General features: G+C 53.4%; 10 protein-coding genes across 10 annotated transcripts; 4 read left to right on the plus strand and 6 right to left on the minus strand.

The window, feature by feature from the left end:
* Nucleotides 1-101: 101 nt before the first annotated feature.
* Nucleotides 102-6,396, minus strand: hir3 (putative transcriptional corepressor of histone genes (Hir3); the record flags this gene model as incomplete). The annotated part of the gene is made up of 5 exons (XM_056653795.1): nucleotides 102-1,223; nucleotides 1,283-1,579; nucleotides 1,634-1,789; nucleotides 1,841-2,063; nucleotides 2,126-6,396. The coding sequence occupies 5 exons, from the start codon at nucleotides 6,394-6,396 to the stop codon at nucleotides 102-104; spliced, it is 6,069 nt and encodes a 2,022-aa protein (XP_056514862.1).
* A 340-nt stretch (nucleotides 6,397-6,736) lies between these two features.
* On the plus strand, nucleotides 6,737-9,157 carry NUU61_003214 (ChAPs family protein; the record flags this gene model as incomplete). The annotated part of the gene is made up of 6 exons (XM_056653796.1): nucleotides 6,737-6,759; nucleotides 6,886-7,015; nucleotides 7,088-7,493; nucleotides 7,547-8,493; nucleotides 8,551-8,925; nucleotides 8,990-9,157. The coding sequence occupies 6 exons, from the start codon at nucleotides 6,737-6,739 to the stop codon at nucleotides 9,155-9,157; spliced, it is 2,049 nt and encodes a 682-aa protein (XP_056514863.1).
* Nucleotides 9,158-9,613: 456 nt separating this feature from the next.
* Nucleotides 9,614-10,361, minus strand: NUU61_003215 (uncharacterized protein; the record flags this gene model as incomplete). Its single annotated transcript, XM_056653797.1, has 3 exons — nucleotides 9,614-9,849; nucleotides 9,951-10,066; nucleotides 10,282-10,361. The coding sequence occupies 3 exons, from the start codon at nucleotides 10,359-10,361 to the stop codon at nucleotides 9,614-9,616; spliced, it is 432 nt and encodes a 143-aa protein (XP_056514864.1).
* Nucleotides 10,362-10,859: 498 nt separating this feature from the next.
* On the minus strand, nucleotides 10,860-13,150 carry NUU61_003216 (putative C6 transcription factor; the record flags this gene model as incomplete). Its single annotated transcript, XM_056653798.1, has 4 exons — nucleotides 10,860-11,500; nucleotides 11,563-12,641; nucleotides 12,734-12,866; nucleotides 12,925-13,150. 4 exons carry the CDS (start codon nucleotides 13,148-13,150, stop codon nucleotides 10,860-10,862), a joined length of 2,079 nt encoding a protein of 692 aa, XP_056514865.1.
* Nucleotides 13,151-13,582: 432 nt separating this feature from the next.
* On the plus strand, nucleotides 13,583-14,536 carry NUU61_003217 (SDR family oxidoreductase; the record flags this gene model as incomplete). Its single annotated transcript, XM_056653799.1, has 1 exon — nucleotides 13,583-14,536. One exon carries the CDS (start codon nucleotides 13,583-13,585, stop codon nucleotides 14,534-14,536), a length of 954 nt encoding a protein of 317 aa, XP_056514866.1.
* Nucleotides 14,537-14,643: 107 nt separating this feature from the next.
* Nucleotides 14,644-15,457, minus strand: NUU61_003218 (aminoglycoside phosphotransferase family protein; the record flags this gene model as incomplete). Its single annotated transcript, XM_056653800.1, has 2 exons — nucleotides 14,644-15,371; nucleotides 15,436-15,457. 2 exons carry the CDS (start codon nucleotides 15,455-15,457, stop codon nucleotides 14,644-14,646), a joined length of 750 nt encoding a protein of 249 aa, XP_056514867.1.
* Nucleotides 15,458-15,876: 419 nt separating this feature from the next.
* On the plus strand, nucleotides 15,877-16,296 carry NUU61_003219 (uncharacterized protein; the record flags this gene model as incomplete). The annotated part of the gene is made up of 1 exon (XM_056653801.1): nucleotides 15,877-16,296. One exon carries the CDS (start codon nucleotides 15,877-15,879, stop codon nucleotides 16,294-16,296), a length of 420 nt encoding a protein of 139 aa, XP_056514868.1.
* Nucleotides 16,297-16,375: 79 nt separating this feature from the next.
* On the minus strand, nucleotides 16,376-18,338 carry NUU61_003220 (uncharacterized protein; the record flags this gene model as incomplete). Its single annotated transcript, XM_056653802.1, has 5 exons — nucleotides 16,376-16,864; nucleotides 16,917-17,144; nucleotides 17,245-17,715; nucleotides 17,775-17,984; nucleotides 18,096-18,338. 5 exons carry the CDS (start codon nucleotides 18,336-18,338, stop codon nucleotides 16,376-16,378), a joined length of 1,641 nt encoding a protein of 546 aa, XP_056514869.1.
* A 437-nt stretch (nucleotides 18,339-18,775) lies between these two features.
* On the plus strand, nucleotides 18,776-20,655 carry NUU61_003221 (crossover junction endonuclease MUS81; the record flags this gene model as incomplete). The annotated part of the gene is made up of 3 exons (XM_056653803.1): nucleotides 18,776-18,867; nucleotides 18,926-19,095; nucleotides 19,157-20,655. 3 exons carry the CDS (start codon nucleotides 18,776-18,778, stop codon nucleotides 20,653-20,655), a joined length of 1,761 nt encoding a protein of 586 aa, XP_056514870.1.
* A 367-nt stretch (nucleotides 20,656-21,022) lies between these two features.
* Nucleotides 21,023-21,400, minus strand: NUU61_003222 (uncharacterized protein; the record flags this gene model as incomplete). The annotated part of the gene is made up of 2 exons (XM_056653804.1): nucleotides 21,023-21,241; nucleotides 21,326-21,400. The coding sequence occupies 2 exons, from the start codon at nucleotides 21,398-21,400 to the stop codon at nucleotides 21,023-21,025; spliced, it is 294 nt and encodes a 97-aa protein (XP_056514871.1).
* Between the last annotated feature and the right edge of the window lie 3 nt (nucleotides 21,401-21,403).

Here is a 21,403-nt window from a genome sequence, read left to right on the forward strand (position 1 = left end):
CAAACCGATTAATTAAACACCGCAAACCTGAAATTTAACCAATCCCCAGGGACACACATAGATCTAGAAAAAAAAGTTCGAAAGTATGCTCGACCAGAGCCTCACGATTCAGCAGGTGTAGCAGCCGCTGTCTCGGGTTCGGCCGCATCCTCATTGTGGGCTGCAGGATCCGAGGCATCCGGCATCGCCTCCTCCTGAGCAGAGGACTCGTTCTCTGTAGCCTTGACCGCCGCGTCCTTTTTGACGGCGTGGTCTGCCTCCTTTTCTTCTTCTTCGTCATCACCGAGCCGAGTCTCGCCGTCACCATCCCCATATTGCATCTCTTCATCCTCACCAGCCTCTTCGCCTTCGTCCTCGCCCTCTAGGGCCTCTTCACCGGTCTCAGCCTCCGTTGCAGCGGCGTCGCCATCACCCTCCATATCGTCAGCCTCGTCGTCTGCGCCCTCGTCGCCACTACCAGCATCATCTGCCTCCGACTCCCCGGGCTCAGTCTTGCTTAGGCTCGGGAAGAGCGCGGCGTTCCGCTCGGCGGGGGTTTTGGGGAGCTTGGAGTCGTCGACGTCGCTCAGGTCGCTCTCGTCGGCGCTAGCATGCGCACCGATAGCGCCCGTAGCAGTGGTCTGTTTAGGCGGCCCGCGCGGAGCAGAGGTCGGCTCATTGGGCGTAGGCGCAGCGGCCATACTGGGGCCGTGGGGAATAGCAGCGGACTGGTCCGCTTCTGGGGCAGTGGCAATTTTGCTGGCGACGGCGCGCGGCGCCAGCTTGAGGGAAACGATGGTGTCGGCGCGTTTCTGGATGTCGCGGCGCGCGATGCCCTTGGTGCGGCCGCGCGGAGCGGGGGTGTCCGAAGCTGCCGGAACGGGGGTTGAAGGCGTGGATGGCTCGGTGGGACCACCGTCGCCGGGCATGAGCAGATGGTCGACTTTCATCTTTTCTTTGTTTGCTTCGTTGGCTTGCTCGACCAGGAGCGGCATGTTCATTTCGTATACGCGCGAGTATAGGTCTGCGATCAGATCCTCGAACGTGGTAACCTTCATCAGGTTGTTGTTGAGCTTCTTCAGCTCCAGCGAGTCTCGGAGCAGCTCGAGGAGCGACTGGCTGTCTGGGGTCAGCTGGTTTAGGCTTTCGAGGCGAGCGGTGTTCGTGGAGAATTCCTCCCAGCCAATGGGTCGGAAGACCCCTTCCTCGTGCCCTTCGTTGATCTTGGCTGCTCTGCGGATGAGCTATTGGAGAGTTAGGTTAGACAATCTCTTCAGTCAACAGTCAATGAGTGGAGTCGTACCTTTGCGTATGTCAAGCAGATATCTTCCCACAATTTGGCATGATTGACGAAATCGCCCTGCTTCTTGCGCACACGCCGCAGTAGCTGATCCAAGCTCGCGCGATCATCCAGTTGGTCAAGCAGCCGAACAAAAAAGTACACGTATCGTGTCGTGTAGACAAAGTGTCGGCCAGGGCGTTCAAATTCAGGTCGCCAGACTTGAATGGTCAACGTCTTGGTGAATATCTGCGAGAGTTCCTGTTTGGCATTCGCCGCTGCTGTCGCATTTTGTTGATCATCGTAGATGATATGGGCAGCCTAGTTAAAAGATTAGCCGATTGATGGCAGAAGATGGTGCGAGGAACAAATCACCTTGACGTTCATCCGGTGATGCCAATTGGACTTATCTGCGCTCTTGAACTTCCGAAGAACTTCGAGTATATACGGTTTCCACCCCTCAATCGTATCGGGAGCATCAACTTTGCGGGCCCAAGGAGTGGAAAGGAGGGTTTTGCTGGCCTCGACAGGCTATTTTGATATCAGTAGCAAGCCCATGGAAGATGAGAGGGCGAAACTTACTGCCAAATCGCCCCGAAGGACCAGTTTGCACACCACAGACAAGAGCTTGAAATGAGGCTCAAAGATGGGGTCTGATCGCGAATCCTTGCGCTGCGGGAGCGCGGCAACGGCGTCGAGAAGCGTGTCCAGCACATCTTGCATTTCGACCCGCCTTGAATTCGTTCTCATCGAATCATCACAGCTGTACATTTTCCAGAGACATTTGCTGAGAGTATATTGAGTCCTGGTAGACGATTAGTACTCGTAAAGTCTAGAGCCAGACCGTTTTTTCCCCCCAACACTCACATCCATCGTCGATTCGGTTTGTCACGAACCGCTCTCTTGAGAAGATTGCTCGCAAAGTTCCACACCGAGTATACAGACATTTCCTTGAAGGGTTGTGCTTTGTACATTTGCTGACTTTCTTCACTGCTGTAGTGTCGAGCAAACTCGGTAAGACTGAAGGGTCCCATGGAGAGCGGCTCGCGAGAAGACGAATACATGCGAATGCCGAAGTCGCTGTACAGGTCTGACAACATCGACCGGGTTTCTGCCGTTGGTTCTGCAGTCCGGATTGCAGTTGACACGGCCATTGCGTAGCAGTGGATGGTGTTCCGCTGGGTGGCGGCCAAGTCCCCACGGTTGTTGTTGATCTTGTCGGCAGTCCAGGTGATGTCTTCATCCAGTTTCGAATCGTACGCCTGTGCGAGTCGGTACCAGGTCTCCCACCGCTCCGATCCATGATCGAGATCCTGCCTGAAGAAGCTGATGGCATCATCGAGTTCAGAAGTCGACCCAGGACTGAGACGTTTTTGAGAGCGGAATTTTGTGAGTGCAGCATGACCAAGGAGGAAATACCAGCCCTTGGCGGCGATCTGGGCATTCTCACTGAGCACGAATGTCGTCGAAAGCTCTGCTACTCCTTGAACAGCTCGTAAAAGATTCGCTGGGTTGACAGGTGATTTGAGGTATGAGTTGATGATCCGTCTATTGAAAGACAACTGCGGCGATTGCGACGTGGCCTTGGCAGGACCGATGGCTTGCTGCATTTTTTCAATGGTTGTCTTCAACTCGGACTTGGACAGATCCTTCATGTTCATCCTGTTTGCTTGTCTTAACACGAAATCGATCATCATGATGGCTGTTGCACGGTCCAACTTTTCAGAGGGGCATCCGTGATCAGTCGTCCCGTCAAATGGCGAGAATTTGATGCCGTGGAGATCGAAAAGAATCTGACAGACATCGAATTCATAATCGCCTTTGGTTTCGAGATCCAAAAGCTCAGACTTCATGAGCTTCAGGAACTGCTTTTGTGAATATCTGCAGAGAGACCGGACACCTAATGCATTATGCACTGAGCGGAGGAAATGAATGCGATCTTCAAGCGGCTCATCAAAAATCTCCTTGTTTTGAGCAATGGCTTCCACAAAGAGTGTATATTGCAGGATCCAGCAGCGAACATGCAGTTCTCTCATCCTTTCCTTGAAGCTCTCAAGGGACTTGGCTAAAGCCCCCCGAAATTCACGACCAGAGGTTTGCCCCACACGCACCGAATCCTCGTACAAGACAAAGCTGTGGACAATTCTAGTAAGGCGAGCCACCGCGGACATGGAAGCCTGTAAATGATCCATGTCGACACACTCGTACGCTTTCTCAGACTCTTGCAGGATGAGTGATATAGCTTTTACTATGATGCTGTCAACCGATTTCAGCCAACCCAACAGGGCGATTTGGCGATTTTCGCTTGTTTCTTCATTGTGCTTCACGGCCTCGAGCTCTGCCATAATCACCTCGACGCTTCGGAGGTAGCAAGAGACGACTTTTGGGGGATAGTTAATGGCCTGGTATGCTTCTTGGAGTCGTCGCCAGAGGAACAGACGTAGCGTCGCGTCCCCGCGGTCCAGAAAGGAGACCATCTCGTTGAGGTGGGAGGACGGATGATTCATGTCATGATTCTCATGCAATCCTTCAGAATATTGGATTGACAATGGCTCCAGGATGGGTTCAATGGCCTCGATGAGAGAGACGGGATCTTCGGCCTCTGCGTTGAATACCTTGGCAAAGAAATCCATGCATTTGAGCTTCAAGACCTCTTGGTCTATGGCGGCAGCTGACAGCTCCGACATGATCGAATTGTTCACAAGACTGATGCTTGAATCTCCAATAGACTGAAGGATGTGCTTCAGATCTTGAAGACAAAGCAAAATATGTTCTCGCTGCGCCTCACCGGCAAGATTAACGTGAAATGCTGATGCCCACAAGTGACGAAGTGCGATGTTTGTTCTGCATTCTCCGGTTGGACCATGGCCGATGAAATGATCTAGGGATGATCGAGCAAGCATTCCCCATCGAGCCAGACGGTCACGCTGAGCGAGTTTTGTCTCCGAGCTAGCCTCGCTGCCGGGATTTTCCACAGATGCGAAGATATCCAGATGAAGCTCATAGATAGTCTGTATCATGACCAATTCGGAGAAGTCATGCGCCTGGTATTTGAAGAGGGTTGCAGCGCTGGACTCGAAGACCCGACGCTCCAGCGTTTCGACAAGTTCGCTGGCCAATTTGTAGACAGCTTCATCCTCCCGGAGTAAAAGTTGCACCACGATATCTTTCAGTTGACCCGGCCATAGAAAAGAGGCATATGCAGATCTCATGGCAGACCATTCTGTGGATTCTTTGCCAAAATCGGGCATGAGGAGGCATTTGAGCCACTCAAAGAGGGTCTCGTGTGGATGCAGCCAGTCGCTATTTACCGTGTTGGAAAAGGCATATAGTTCCTCACCCGAGGGTAGCGCATGTTCGAGTACGGGTTTCCGAGAAGCCTTTCGGGAGTGCTCCAGAAAGACAGCTAGGCCAGACTTGCTTGTGCCATGGATGTCCTTCCAAGCAGATGAATCGTCTTTTTGTTGCATCAACCGCGACTTTTCGTCGTTCCAGGTCTTGATGAGGGCTCGAAAATCCTGGAATAACCTTACTTCGGGGTCTTCGGGTGGATGGGCCGTGTTGTTCAATGATGCTTTCCCCCTCAGATTTTCAATGCTCCCCAGGCTTTCAACACCAACTTTCGAGAACAAAGATCCAAGGGTAGCAAACATCCAGTCATCGGCATTGACGAAGATTTCCAGACGGTCTTCGTAATATTTGTCCTGGTCAAATGTGATTTCATCCGGTTGTACAATACTGTCGACAATCGACTCGCGAGCTCGTGTCCGGCGGCTCTTCATTCTTCCCATTTCTGGCTGGTCTTCGTTTGCCGCCGATGCGGATGATCTTTTGCGCGCGCCTGGCGCAGAATTAGAATCCTCTTCCTCTGCGTTAGCACCTTCCTCCCCATTTTGCGATTCGGGTGGGTGGGCCGATTGGCGCTCCAATGATTCCATCAATTGTTTTTCTGCACTCTGGTCGATAGAGGAGTGTTCCTCGCCCGTTTCAGATGGCCCCTTGGTGGGCTTCGAAGCTGGTTGTTCAGGCTCAGCATTATGCTCGCTGATTTGGAGCATGTCGACATCCTCATGCTCGACCTTGCTCTGCTCATCTTCAACTTTTGGTGCTGTTTCACTTTCTGCCTCTGGGGCTGTGGATTCGGAAGCTTCCGGGCTTTTGCGTGGCAATGAAATGGTAATAGACCGGCTTGGGGCGACGGCAAGCGAACCTTGTTCCTCGTCATCGAGCGCCTGTAAAATGGCCTCGCCAACCGACTCCCAGGTTGATTCAGAAGGAGTAATTTCCCGCCGGGAGGTATGCAGGGCAAGAGGCCCTTTGGACGGATCCGCATCTTGCAATTCGACTGGCGCAGTAGGCAAGTATGGGTAGGGATCAGCATGCTGTTTGAGATATTTCACCAGTGCTTTCTTCGGCTTTTTGACTGGGACCTGGGAAGCAGAAAGTTTGTCGAACAGAGATTGCAGTGTGCTTCGCAGGCGCTCCTCCGCAAAGATCTCCTCCAAGCCAAGTTGCTCGGACCGCACCTCTAGTCGATTTTCGTCATCTGCGAGGACACTTTCCAAGCAGTACCGGGCCAGGCGGTAGCTATGCAAGGCACTGCTAAGCCTGGCGCTTTGGCGCCACAGATTGAGATCGGTGTCATCCCGCTCCAGGGCCTCCGCGAATGACCCTAGTGCGTCTCTAGAAGCTTCCACAATTTTTCTTGTGGTTTCCGAGCCGGTCTCGGGTGTTTTGGGGACGTGTTGAGCCGAATCTTGGACCGAATCGAGAATATATTTTCCGTAGTTCTTGTAGGACAAATAGAGGGTCTGGAATAGGCTGGACGTGGAATCACTGACATTGAATTCCGCAATAGCTTCTGCCGCACTTTCGTCAGAGATACTTGTGGCTGGCGCATCTTGCGAAGCGCCCCTTTTGAAATCGGAGAGGGATTCGGGATATTTGAAGATTTCTGAATTCAGAAGAGCGTCATATGCCTCCGCCGCTTGAGGATAGAAATCAGGGCCTTGCGAGTGTAGTTTCAAAGCATTGTGATACAGCTTCAGCGCCTCCTCAATCTGGAGCTCCTTGGTGTCGTCAACCTCCTCCTCAATAGCTTCGTCGGGCTCGACATTCAGTGCGACCCAGCTCGACATGGTGCGAGCTGTTCACCAGGCGGACAAACTCGAATCGTCTCACTGGACAGGCAAAAAGGAAGGCAGCGGCATCACCCACAGAGGATCTCGCAGATGCGGAGAGAAGACGATAAGTGCATTATCGGACACGCATCACGCGTCGGCCCAATCAGGAATCGTTGATGGCCTGAGCGCCTGGCCGCCTTGGAGCCTTGGAGCCTGACGCCTGTCAAGTGTTGGCGGCTCCCCATTCAGTCTCGACTCCCCCCGTCTTCACTTCCCCTGATTCCCAGCTTATATTCCGATTCCGGAGTCGGGATACCCTCATTTTATTTGAATCTACTGCGCTTGTGCCGGTGCCATGGTTGCGCCCGCTGTCCCTGAGTATGTGGCTTCTATCTCGTTTACGTGTTCCCCAGGATTCGTGCACATGCCCATTGTTTGCGATCGGCGAGGGCTGCAGCTGCGCAAATTGCAGAGAATGTAGCTAATACCGAAACCATTTGCCAGGATCCATGAGGAGGAGGATATCTATGTCGCAGTCGATGCGCGCACCGAGTCCTTGCAGACCTTGCGAGAACTAGGACCCCCGGACTTGGTATATTTGGTTAAGCAGCCCAAGGCCAATTCAACCCGTCAGGTACTCCTATGAAAGACATCCTATTGTGCATTGAGGCTTTGCTGACAATTGACTCAATTGCGCTCCTGCCAGACCGGTGTCTACCACCATGTCACTGGAATTGATGCCTCCTCGTCCGCCAGTCTAGCAGCCTACGTCAACACCCTCACGTTTTCACCTCTCGACAAAACGCACAAAGTGGTATCGGGGATTTACTGTTGTTACAATGCCTTCTCCCATCTCGATATGCGTGTGGAAGTCAAGATTCCCGGAAGCTTGGAGAGCTACTGCATTGATGAGCGAGGTGACAAGCGTGTGGCTACGGAGGCCCTCTGGCTTGAAACATTCCTTTGCGCCGTCCTCAGAGCTTACCTGTATGCGGATGATGGGAGTGGAGATGCCATCAAGAAGATTGTTGGAGTTCGACGCTTTAATCCGGTGACGAATACGGAGATGGAGCACAAATTCTTGGACGCCGCCGAAAAGCTTTTCTTCTACGGTAGGTGCCTTTTTATATTTGGCACACCCGTAATCTAGCTGACAATTTCCCAGGACGCCAGCTGAGCTCTGACCCGGAAACCCAGGTTCCAAACACCGTGAGCAACCACTTGACATCGGGGATCCTCAAGTACGTCCATACCACCGGTCGCTACACCTCCGGGATCAACCTCTTCGAGAAGCTCCGTTCACGAGATGTGGAGGTCTCATCGCTCTTGGCTCGAGTACAGCTTATGGCTGACGAGGAGGTACAAGCTGTGCGCTTGATGTACGATGCTTTGCAAGACGTGCCAATGGACTATGCCCTGCTTGACAGCCAGGCAGCATTTTGCCAAAGCAAGGGCGAAGGTGATATGGCGTTGGCATGCGCTAAACGGGCGGTGACTGCTGCGCCGAGTGAATTCAGCACCTGGGCTCGTCTGGCCGAGGTATACGTTGGTCTGGAACAGTGGGATCTGGCGCTCCTGACTCTCAACTCCTGCCCTATGTTCACTTATCAGGATAAAGACACCCCGCGCATGCCGCAGCCGTCTCGCATCATGCTCCCGATCCTTGCTGAGAGCATGCTTGATGAAATTGATGAAGGGCAGCCGAAGCAGGGAGACCCTCACGACTACGTCCATCCTTCTCTTCGAAAACTGCATGCGGCGGGCTACCAGGGGACATTCTTGAAGGCGTACAATCTGTTGACGAAAATCGCTGCTGCCATTGGCTGGGACCAACTTCTGAAGGTTCGCAGCGAAGTCTTTGTGATGGAAGAGGAATACCGGGTGGAGCGAAACCATGTGCCCAAGCCCGCCCAGTCACTCGAGGCAGAGACCAATGGGGATTCTGCCGAGCGTGAGGCCGATTCGGGCTCTGTCTCGGGTCCCAGTCCCTCGGAGGGGCAATCCTCAGAGACTGCCACTAACGGTAATGGTGAAGGGAACCAGACCGATAACTCTATTGAGCGGCCCGAGCAAACAGTGGCTTCCGAGGTCGTCAAGTCTGGCAGCGAGGATGTAAGTTGGCCACGCAGAGATTTGCGATATCTTTTACTAACAGCTGATATGGCACAGCCCGACCCATCTCATAGTACATACACACAGTTCCGGAATAAGCGCCTGTGTGAGCGATGGTTGGACAACCTGTTCATGGTTCTTTACGAAGATCTCCGCATCTACACCATCTGGCGTACTGAGATGGCTCAGTTCCGTCAGCAGGCGATGGAATACAAGAAGTCAGCCACGGAGTGGGAGATTCTTGGTGAGCTTGCCGAGCGTCTGCACCACTTCGACGAGAGCATCGAGGCCTACCAGAACTGCCTGGTGACGCGGTTCTCACCCAAGGCCATGCGTGGGATTCTTAAGCTCTACGAGCAGAAAAACGACACAAGAGGAATGCTGGGCGCGCTGATTCGCCTTATCGCGTGGCAGTATCGTTGGTACTCGGAGGTATGTTGGATCTAGGATTCTCAAACTTTGAGATTGGCTCATGCTGATTTGTGTTTTGTTTTAGTTCTCGCCCGAGCTCTTGCTCTTGGTCCGCAAGCTCATCGAGGGCGAAGGTGCCGTCAAGGTCCGCAGTATCGTCCAGGCTACCAATCTGCCGCAGCCGGTTCTCGACCTCACACATCAGTACTGTCAGCTCTGTGCGACCTTCCGCAGCAGCGGTAGCGACACTTAGGAAACCTGGATTTGACATGTACCGACGTTCGAGAAAAAAAAAGTGTTCCGTGGGCTGGTTGTCTTCCCCAACTTGGGGCATACACTGAGCGGGGCAGGGTTAATGAACATTGATTGATGACACCTGCTATTTCCATAATTCACTGTTTCCATTGTTAGGTAGTTTAGAGTATATATATCAAGTGTTGTTCTTAATTCCCCTGATCTTGTCGAATGTTCTGTAGTCCTAGAGTCTACCTCGTTAACTTGAAAGTGGACCAACACCACCGAGCCCTAAAACCAATCTACAAGCCCCGAAGACACCACCAGACTACAAGAATAAGAAACATTCAATCCATGGACCCTACCGAGGGCCAACATACCAGCCAGCATTTTGATTGTAATGACAAATACCAAATACCCTATAACCAAGAGGAAGCAAAAAAGAGAACCAAAAAAAGAACAAGAACGAAGCTCTTTACTCTTCAGCCTCGACTTCAGGCAGATCAGCCTCCTTCGGAACCTGATCACCCTTAGCCTTAGCGGCAGCAGCCGCAGGCGCACTCGTCTCAGCCGTCTCAGCAGGAGCTTCTTCTTCCTCTTCTTCTTCACCCTCTACCTCCTCCTCGTCGTCCTTCTTGTCTCCATTAGTCCCGTTCTCGACGCCCCGTTCAGGGGCCGCCTCGGTCTTCTGTTTCTTGGGTTTGGGAGGGCCTGTACCATGGGGAGAAGATGTCGGTCAGCGGGAAACACTTTCACATGAGAAGAGCGGAGACAAGGGTTGTTATAGGAGAGGCGTGGTAGAGACTACTGACCTTCATCACCACTTTCTCCCTCATCTTCGTCCTCGTCTTCAGATTGAGAGCCTTCTTCGCCCTCGTCTTCGCCTTCGTCGCTCACGCCCGAGGCTTCGGGCTCGGAGTCTTCATACCTAGAGTTTGCGCAAGAATATTAGCAATTGTTTCTTTTGTTTAAGGGCTTAGTGATAGCCCAAGTGGATTTTTGGAGATATCTTAACTCTTCATCGCATCGCGATCGCTGCGCGACCACATGGATGAAGAAGGGTCATCGCAATCCAATCCAATGGAATGGAATCAAAGGAACAAAAAAATGAGAAAAGAAAAAGAAAGATAGAAAGAAACTCACTCCTCTTCCTCTTCGCTCTCGTCGCTAGGGAGCGCCTGGAGCTCCTCCTCGGGGTCCTGCTTTCTCTTGCGGGTAGACATGATGTGGAGAGGGGTGGAAGAAGGAGGAAGTTAAGGTTGGAGTGAGAGAAGGGTTGTAATGGGAGAGAAGTAAAGAGGTAGGAGTATAAAAGGATCAATTTGAGAGCTACCGCGGACGGGATATACAGGAATTGAGAGAGGAGGAAAGGAGAGGGAAAAAGAATGGGGGGAGAGAGACGGGGGAAGGAAGGGAAGGTTCCCCCAGGGTTTGGGGGTCATCGGCAGCTCCAGAGGGAAGGGGAGCCAAGGGAGAGGGGGCGCGCACTCATAAGCTGAGGTGACGACATGGAAGTGATAGCTTACACTTGGAGGTGGAGACGTGCGTGGCGATGTGGAGGTGGTGCGTGCGAGTAGTTTGTATGGTATGGACATGCCTCGGCAGGATTTGGACACCTCCCTCTCTTCTGCTTTCCTTTCTCTCTTGTGCGACATGCTATTTACATTCCACTGGTGGAGCCCACTAGTGGTGGACGTAGTTGGCGTGCATGCAAATCAGCGTCATTGTGCCAAATACTCAAAGTTGGCCATGCTCGGATCCAGCAGGTTTTCATCCAGCCCGAACCCATACGTGCCGACCATGTCGTAGATCAGGTCCGGCGGTGGGAACCCTTGCGCCATGGCATTTGCTCCGCCGGGGACTTCGCTCCCATCGACGGCGCCTCCGTTGGACGCGCCGACTTGCCACGAAGCCTCCCACGAGTCAAAGCGCTCGAGCATCTTGCCCAACCCGCGCGCAATGTGTCGGGTGAGATGCCGCTCGCCGGCTGACACGCAGTTCATGAGATCAATGACACGCTCGACCAGGCGGCGCACCTGGCGCGCGTTGATACTGAGGTAGGCCGAGTTCCAGTTGATGGCGACTTTTAGCAAGAACACAGCAGAGAACGTGACCATAGTGTGGGTGAAGATCGGGACACCGACGATCGCATCTCGGATATCCTGTTCTTCAAGCACCATGTTGAGACATGCCATGGCTGACGAAATGGCGATGTTGGCTGATTCTTTGCGGTCCATGGAAAACACTGGAGTGTTGGATGGTGAGATGGCACGGAGCGAGAGCGAGTTGAGCTGGAATTTGGCGAAATGGTAGTGCAGCACTACACCCTTGGACGGATAGGTCCGCACATATGGACTGTCGGCTGAAAATTTTGAGTTAGCACCAACGGTTGCGTGGGGTTTCAAGAGATACTATATAGCCTACCAGATCGAGGTTGCCACAGTAGTCGCCATTGGTCCACCGCGACATTGTACACTCGTAACTGTCCAAAGTCTTCCTCGGTCAGCGCTTGTTCGGTGTCGCTGCCGAACATGCGGTATGCTTCGGTGAGGAGCATGAACAAGGCAACTTGAGCCAACAGCCGGATATCTCCCGGTACCACCATTGGCAACCCCAGAAAAGTCTCGTAGTTGCGGATCGCCACATCCTCATGAATCACGGGTGGCCGCCCATACGCGATGCTGAAATGGTGATCACATACATACAATAGATACCAAAGCTGCGCGCGCGCATATTGATCGGTGTGCCCGCGAGTCAGTCGTTGATAGCTCTGATGGAGACCCAGTTCAGTGGCAATCCGCACCGCGTGTCCAGAAAGCTTCCAACTCAACTCGGACAGCCAGAATGCCCCCACACAGAGACCGCGAACATCGTCGAGCGTGTGGGCGCGGGTGAGGGCCATACTTGACACGAGCGATACGTATTCGCCATAGCACCGATTTAAGGTCTCGGTACGGTTAGGAATATGAAGTGCCGCAACGGTCAGAACGGCAGCCGAGAGAAGAGTCGATGCGCGACGGACCGAGGTCAGATCGCGGTGCACGAGAATGATCCCACCCCACAGCAGCTGGTTCATCGTGCGACTGAAGTAGGCAAACAGCTCCTCCGCCTCATGCAACGATATTAAACCCCGCGAGATGAAGTCCTCTTCCAGTAGTGTCTGCCTCGGTGCCTCGATGTGGTTGTTCCGCAGATTGCGCAACTTGGTAACCTCGTATAGACTGCGCATGGGCGCCGGCACCAACTCTGGGTCCTGGAGGTCGGGTTCTTGAGATGGCTCGCGAGTGATGTCCATCACTACCCCCGGGCCCTCATGGTGACTGGGGTGTGTCTGCGACCCATCGACAGACGGGCGATGGCCATGATGAGAGGCGGCAGGGCTCGGGCCATTGCGACTGTCGCCGGCCGAGAAAGTCGAGAGTTCCGGTAGTCCACCTTGCCCCAAAATGTGCGAGACAGCTGCCTGAAGCTGTTGAATAGTGGCAGCAGCCTGTGATTTCCATCTGTATGAAAGCGACCGAATTAGTGAAAATTTGCTGGGTTCTTCCAGGGTGTGTGAGGGCAAGGCGGTGGTTGTCTGTCTCGGTGCACGTACGCCCCATCATCATCAACAAATTTTTGCGAAAAGTCGTTCACCACACATTTGATGCCGCTGCGAATACACTTGGTGCAGTTAGATTCTCCTGGGCGAAACTCGCACCGGATTTTATGGCGTTTACACTCCGCGCCTGGCTCTCAGGGTCAGATGCATCATCGCCGGTGTTCAACGTGAGGGGGTAGACTCACACGCGCGGGCCTTGGAGATCCTCGGAGCGGACCGTGGCTCTGTGGAGCGATTGCCTGACCGAGGCGACTCCAGTCCAGCATCGTGGGATGACCGCTTCAGCGGAGGAGTGCCGTCCATAATGCCGTGGAGGAGGAGTCGGGGATGCTCCGTGTGGGTTAGGGGGACAAAAGGCCCGGGGGCGGGGCCGGAGAAGCGGATGCACCCGTGAAGCTTCGAATGGCGCATTGTCTGAGGTGCGTATTGACTATGTTGACTATCTCTGACTACAGTACTACTACTGATCACTGGCTACAGTCAGCTAGCATGATGTCGAAAGAGAGAGGTACAAGCTGCTTCGACTTGACAACCGAGTGACAGGTGTGCGGCCACTTCCCATTGAGCCTACGCAATCATACCTCATTCCTGACTGCCCCATCAATCCATTGCCCGGTATATTACGAATGCATCAAATTCAGAACCTCAGAACAAGAGGCCCCTTGTATCAGATCCACAAACCGGGCCAAGTCCGGTGCGGAGGACCAGCTCGCACTCGCCTCGGACTTGCTGCGAATGCGGAGAATCAGACTGAAAAAGTGATCGTCCAAGGGCCACATCAACTTGCTTCTGCTCTCTTTTCTCTTTCCGTCTTGCCATCACCCTGTCCCATCCTCCATTAACATGCACATTCTCATCACCGGCGCCGCCGGATTCATCGGCCAATTGCTAGCCAAAGAGCTCCTGAATGACCCCGCCTACCGCGTCACTCTGACCGATATCCATCCGCCGCTAATCCCCAAAGGCGTGCGCCACCCCGAGAATGCCACTGCGGTGAAGACGGATCTCTTTGCAGGTGCAAAAGATGTAGTCGCCACCTCCCTCGACGCCGTTTACGCGTTCCATGGAATCATGTCGTCGGGATCTGAGGCCAATTTCGATCTGGGGATGAGCGTCAACGTGGACGCCACGCGCAATCTACTCGAGACGCTGCGACACACATGTCCCGGGGTACGGGTGATCTACTCGTCCAGCCAGGCCGTGTATGGCCAACCGCTGCCCGACGTGGTGAACGACAGCGTGGTCCCGACGCCCGAGTCCTCGTACGGCGCCGAGAAGATCGTGTGCGAGACACTGGTCAACGAGTACACGCGCCGCAAGTTCATCACGGGGTTCACGCTGCGGTTCCCCACCATCTCCGTCCGCCCCGGCGCGCCCACCGCGGCGGCCTCATCGTTTCTCTCCGGGATGATTCGGGAGCCACTTGATGGCAAGGAGTGCGTGATCCCCATCGAGGACCGGGCGTTCAAGTCGTGGCTGTGCTCGCCCAAGACCCTGGTGCACAACCTCCTCCTGACTCTCCGGCTGCCCGCGGATTCCGTCCCGCCGCATATTCGCCAAATCAACGTACCTGGGATCTGCGTCACGGTCCAGGGCATGATGGACGCGCTGGCGAAGGTGGGTGGCCCGGACAAGCTGGCCCTGCTCATCGAGAGGGAGGATGCGTCGCTGGTTTCCATCCTCAAATCCTGGCCCACGCAGTTTGACAACACACAGGCCATCTCGCTAGGATTCAAACGCGACGAGTCTTTTGAGCAGACCGTCCGGGACTACAAGCAAGAACTGGAGCAGTCATGACCAATGTATATTATGAATTACGTGAGGAATGCACGCGCAATGGCAAGGAGTTGCGCTGTAACCGATAATTAACACCCTCTCCTCCCGAGATCTGCACGAGGCCTGGACTAGCTCGAGATCCTCGTCAGGTATGCCATAGCTATAAACTCAGCCGGATATTGAGGCGGGAGAATGAGAGACAGATAGTGGGACCAGTCCGTGACACTGCCCAGGTTGCGGTAAGCTCGCACATGCTCCCAGTAGGCGGGATACCAGCCAGCCTCCTCCCAGTCGAGGATAGCGGTCACGCAAGCGTTGTCGTCGACCAGGATATTCCTCGGCGCCAGGTCACCGTGGGTGAAGACAATCTCATGGTCTTCACGGAAAGTCGAGGTCGCGTAGTATCGCAGCGCATCGGGCACAATATCGATGATTTTCGAGAAGAGAAACTCATTGAAGGCGTGCTCGTCTTCAAAGGGCCCCGCCTCGTGCGAGACGATATCGCCCACGACGGCTTGGCCGTGGTCGGCCGCGCCGATATAGTTGCCTTTCAGGCTGCGCAGCTGCGCGACATAGCCGTGCAGTTCCTGCGTGATCGAGTCCCTTTGGTTCTTGGTCATGTCTTCCCAGACTTGGTCGAGCGGTCGCCCGGGCATATAGTCCATCTCGATGGAAATCACCTTGCCACGGTCATCTCGCTCGATGCCGTACACGTGTGGCACGGGGATGGTCGTGTGCTCAGCGATAAAGCGCAGGTTGCTGGCTTCATTTTCGAAGAGTCGTCCGCCTCGCTTGACCGCTCGGCCCTGATGGACCGTCACACTGCGGGATGCAAGTTCGTGAATTACCCGAGGTTCTACAAGGGCCGATCAGCCAACCCCACTTTTCTATGCTTTGGGAGAGGGAGAATTGCGACTCACCTTCATCTGTTGGTGTGGCCATTCGAAGTCCAAAGGGGATCCGAGTGGGAGAGAAAGGAAGGGAGAACAGGCGTGGGTTGGGCAGCTTTGAAACTCGGCCACCGCCCGCGTGGAGCAAACACGCGGTGACTTTTGTCTCCAAGCGATGCCATCATCGACATCTACAATCTCCCATGGAGATCTACGCAGACAGTTCAACAAGACAGGCTGAAAGGCCTTTGCTATTTTGATTCTTTCTTCTATCATTCCATCGTTTTCTTTTCTTCATTTTCCTGTCATTCCTTCGCGGGGTGGAACTCGATCATCCCGCTCCATTTTTTTTATTCAGTTCCTTCGCAGTGGGGCTCCAACTGTTGCTATTCCAACGTCCTGGCATTCTTGCAGAAGAGAAAGAAAAAAAGAAAAAGAAAAAGAAAAGAAAAAAACCCGAGAGCCTGCACAATGCCCACCAAATTCACCATCGCAGTCTTCGTCGGTGACCCCGTCGACTTCGTCAAATTCCGCCATGTAGCCATCCACATCCGGTTTGCTGACGGCGAAGACAACCTGGTGCATGTGGTGGGCGCTCACCCATTCTTCATCTTCACCAACGAAGAGAGGGATCCCACGACCACGAGGCAGCTGGCCGTTCTGATCCCCGTGGCATCGGCCCCCGATACCATCGCCAAGCGGGCCATCCAAAAGGCCTGTGCAGCAACCCCCGTGCGGAATGATCTGCACCACCAGGACTGGAATTGCCAGAACTGGGTGGGCGAGGCTCTCTCGGAGTTGGTGGAAATTGGCTGTGTTACGGAAGAGCAACGGTCAGCGGCGATTGCTCAGATGATGGATGCTTGTTTGGAGGCAAAAGATGAGCCTTGAGTGGTTGTTGTAAGTCTGGGAGCTGGAATTGATATAGCTGGCGGACTTTCTACTGACCAGGCACAGGTATAGTCTGATTCTATCTGGGGATACTCGATGAGTCGATCACCACAGCACCGTGTCTGCCCTTGTATCGGGCATCAAATTCCACAGGACCAATGGGTGTAATTGGCTGGCCTTTTCGGCGCAGTACCCCGACCCTGTTTTTGGCATGCCGGGAACCAACACTGGCGCGCATGCGGTCGAGACCTCGTTTGCTTTCGACGCCTGTGGCGGTTGTACCCCGGAAGACACTAACAACTTTCGTAGCCCAGGTATTTTTGTGGTGACTGTCTGGTATAGGTCCGGATTCCGGTGATTGGTCATCGGGTGGCTCCGCGGAGGCTGCTTGTTCAATCTCCTCATCCGTGGCACCGAGTGACAGCCCCTCGGGGTGAAGAGATGCGGGTCGTGAGGGGGCTTTGTCGCGTGAGATTGGTGGAGGGGGAGTGGCGAGGTATTGGCTTCGCCGATTCGCAGCAGCGTCAGGGTTAGCTGGGCGTTTGTTGGGATTCCCTTGAGAAGTGAACTATTTCAAAGTGTCAGTATGCGCAGATAAATTCTTTACATTCCAAACTTACTTCTGCAGCTCGAGGAGCTTCTGCCAGTGTGGGAACTCGCGATTCAAGTAATCTATGCCTCGTCGAATGACTGGATCTCCGAAGAAAGCCAAACCGACGCAAAGGGTGCTGATCTTCATAAATACATAGCTGGATATTAATGTCGAGACCAGAAAAGTTGGACCTAACACGGCCACCAGGCGTAGTCGAGGAGATATTCGATGAAACGGGGGCGTCGCAGACAGGGCACTGAGAGCATGAATCAAAGACCTGATCACTCTCATATCAAGGGACACATGTTGACTTACTTCCCAAATTTCTCATATGTGTCTGTAATTTCACTGATGACCTGCATCGACATGTTTGCTGCATCCATGACGGCCTCTCGCATCGGCTGGCGCGTCTTGTCATGAGAGTCTGTGGGAACCCTCCCCTGCGCGGCGCTCTGCGCATCGGCCGTGTCAGACACGATTTCCATCGCGTCGGGCACTTTATTCTCCAGTGTTGCATCTTCGGGTATGCCCTGATCGTGTTTCCCGACTGCACTCCCCACAGCAACACTGGCAACGCTGGCAACCATATTGCTAGCTTCTTGTTCGGCCGCCTCCCCCTTGAAGTTCTCAGGGGCTCCGGTAATACTATCGTGAGAGCCTAGGATGCCTGCCTTGGGCTTCTGTATGCCCCCCGCATCTTTGTCGACGAGGGCGATAGGCGCGGTGGGGAAGAGGACGGGGCGACATGGTGGATAGATGACCAAGGCAATAAGAGCAGCAAGTAATGTAGGGACAAAGCAGTCCACCATCCACGCTAGAAAATAAACCTGCAAACTATCAGAATTAGACGCCAAAGGAGGAGTAAAATCGCGACTAGGCTGTTAACCGTGCAAAAGACGACTGTTCTCCGGGGCTCCTTCCAGGACCGCAGTCGAGCAATATGCTTAACAAAGCTTGTCAATCCCACGATAACGGTTATATAAAACCGTTCAAGTGTGGCGCGCAGTTTATCCGGCGAAAATTCGTCGTCACCCGCTCGGGTAAGATCAAGTCTCTGGAGAGGAGCATCTGGCACTGCTTTGACATTGTAGACTTGCTGGGCTTCGTTAGCCCGAGTAGTGATATCTCATCTGGGTGCTGGTCCCAGGCTCGCCTTATCAAATCGCCTAATCAGCATCCACAGATCCTCGTTCGATAGCCCGGCCACGAGTCGTTCCTCGATGTGGTCGGCACCTTGGCCCCAGCCAATATCGGTGATGTCCGTTGTGTCACCGGCTTTCTGTGATAGGCCTTTTTCGTCCTGTTCTACCTGGGAAAGAACGTGGCTGTCTGTGGGACCTTCGATGTCCTCAGAGCTCTGGGTAACATGGTTGTTCTGGTTATCTTGGTTGCTTGTAGCCTCAGCCTTGTCCCCATCAGCCGAGAGAAGGGGGATGTCCTTTGCTGACATGAGTGTGAAATATGTGTGGGTTCAAAAGGACGGAGATATTTTTGTATCTCAAGTGAGTACTACAGAGACAAAGAGCAGCTTCCATGGATGCAATCAAGTACCAACCCTTGAGTTGTCGACGTCATCTGGCCTGGGGACCAGGGTCTTGGTGAACATCACGAGAAAAAAACGCGGGGAAAATTCCAGAGCACGATCATAAAATGCTGTTATTTGAACGGCAACTGTCACGTTATTTTTACCAAGGTCTCACCTTTACTTCCTCCCACACACGTCTATATTCCCAACTTCTTCACCTTATAGACCTGCTTACTAATAATAAGAATGACACGTGACCGTCGCGTTCCCAAACAGGAAACCTCACGTCGCGTCCTGTCCATCAACTCAACCCAGATGGTCATATCTTGTGCGCTAGTCTGTCCGCGGGAAATGGGCCCACTATGAGCGAGGAATGTGCGAATCCCCTGCTGCTGGGGTGGATCAAAGAATGGCTGGATCAAGCGCGAGACCGAAACAGCAAAGGCGTGACAGTGTCTGTCCTTTCTTGAGTAATTCCGGCTTTAAAATAGCCAAAGCTGACTGGCTTACAGGTACAAGAAAGCCTATGAGTCGATGAAGGCGTGTCCGTTGGTCTTCCAGCATCCATCTCAGGCACAGCAATTGAACGGGCTGGGGCCCAAACTATGTGACCGCTTGACGGAGAAATTGAATGCCTACTGTCACGAGAATGGTCTTCCCTTACCCGAGGTACCTGGTCATGGTTAGTAGTGCTAATTCTTTTGTCTCCCCATGAAAAACTGTTGCTCACAGTAAGCCAACAGCAAACAAGAGGACATCGGACGCCGGTGTTGCCGATCAGCCTGCAAAGAAGCCACGGAAACCCAAGCCCTATGTGCCGGCGTTGCGATCTGGTCCATATGCGCTTCTTCTAGGTTTAGGCACCTTGAACGAGCATGCATCCCAGAGCATGACCAAAGCCCAGCTGATTGATGTGGCGCAGCCTTACTGCGACAGCTCGTTCACTGCGCCCACAGACCCGACCAAGTTCTACACCGCGTGGAATTCCATGAAAACCCTAGTCCAGAAAGACTTAGTGTATGAGCATGGTCGACCGCTTCGAAAGTATGCGCTGACCGAGGATGGCTGGGAGGTCGCCAAGCGCATTCAAAAAACACTCCCGGGATCTGCCTCGAACATGATGTCCTTTGCAGGCAGTGATTCTCAAATCCATCCGTCGCTACCTAATAACATCGGCATCCCCGAAGCTCTGGAAGACAATGACGATATCACAATTCCACCCTTTACGAATGCCCAGGAAGGCCAATCTGTCGACAGTGGCTCCACCGAACCTATTATTCTCCCACTCAATAGCTTCACGATCCAGTTGGTTCTAGATACACGAGAAGTCCGCACATCTACCGACCGCGACTACATTGCAAACGAGCTTATGAAACAGGGGATTACCCCTCAGGTGCGCGCTCTGGAGCTGGGCGACGCAATGTGGGTGGCAAAATGCCGAGATCCCGCGTTCTTGAGACAGTACGGCGAAGAAGGCGACGAGGTGATGCTGGATTGGATCATTGAGCGAAAGCGGCTGGATGACTTGATTGGATCCATCAAAGACGGACGCTTCCACGAACAGAAATTCCGACTGCGCCGCTCCGGCATCAAGAATGTCATCTACTTGGTCGAGGAGTTCAACGTCACACACCCGGACTCTGGCAGCGGGAGTGGTCTGAAGTACCAGGAGATGGTTTCCTCGGCCATTGCCTCGACCCAAGTGGTCAATGGCTATTTCATAAAGAAAACCCGCAACCTCGACGACTCGATTCGCTATTTGGCGCGTATGACTCTCCACCTCCGGCGACTGTACGGCGTCCACGGCTCGCCTTCGGTCGAGACGGAAATGAATCAATCTGATAATGCTTCTTCGAAAATTGCTCTCCTTCCTAGCCGACGTCTCTCCTCCACTCAATCCTACCTTACTACTCTCGACACCTTCCGTACTCAAGACCCTTCTCTCACTTACGGCGTCACATTTTCCACATTTTCTGCCCTTACATCCAAGTCTAATGTTTTATCTCTTCGTGATGTCTTTTTGAAAATGCTCATGTGCACCCGTGGCGTGACGGGTGAAAAGGCTCTTGAGATCCAGCGCCGATGGCAAACCCCTCGACAGCTGGTGGAAGCATATATGGCGCTAGAGCCCAAAGATCGGGAAGTGATGGTGTCGGATCGACTGCAGTCCCTGGTAGGACGCAAGAAGGTCACCCGGGCACTGAGCAAGAAAATTGCCGAAGTTTGGGGCGAGGGAGGATGATAGATACAATTATTACTGGGGTGCTTTTGGGTGAAGGTGCGAATAGACAGCGTGCTCCGCTCTGGAAGAGCCCTTTGATTAATGAGATGGGTAGATGGGCTAGGGCTTACATGTATGGTTAGCATTGAGTGTCATCTAGAGTCAACAGATTGACCAGGTATCATAAGCTAATACACAGTGTCCCTCTTCAAATCCCCGAGTCATCCTGCTCGTACGCAGCGTGGTTGTAATACTTCTTCCACTTATCACAAGTGGGTTCAAATGTGTCTGCAACAGGCTTGATAAGAGCAGGGACCTCCGCTACACGCTCAAGAAAACGCAGTACCATACTCTGGCTCGAGTGCCAGGAGGTATGGCAGTGCATAAGTCAGGAGCCGGGGTTTTCGTTCTCAAACGCAATAATTAAATGGCCGTTCGGGAACAGGGTGGCAGTATCGCGTCGAGGAGGGTTCTTGCGGATGAGCTTGACGGTGTGGGGATTGTAGCGTTCTTCTCCTTGGGCGAGGATGTAGAAGTCGTGGCCGTGGAGGTGGAAGGGGTACCAGGTTGAGTCGGAGCCTTTGCTTTGGATTACCCAGTATGTCCACTGTCAAGTATTATATGATATAGATAGGAGGAATGGGGAAGTAAGATGAGAGATGGGAAGGTGAAGATCATCCCAGGAACACACCTTGTTCGCGGCGGGGAGCTTGTATACATTGTATTCCTCTGGGAAAACGGCCGAATGGTTGTGATAGAGCAGCATGTC

This window comes from Penicillium alfredii (genome assembly GCF_028826965.1).
Source record: "Penicillium alfredii strain IBT 34128 chromosome Unknown utg000004l_segment0_segment0, whole genome shotgun sequence".
NCBI classification, from domain to species: domain Eukaryota; kingdom Fungi; phylum Ascomycota; class Eurotiomycetes; order Eurotiales; family Aspergillaceae; genus Penicillium; species Penicillium alfredii.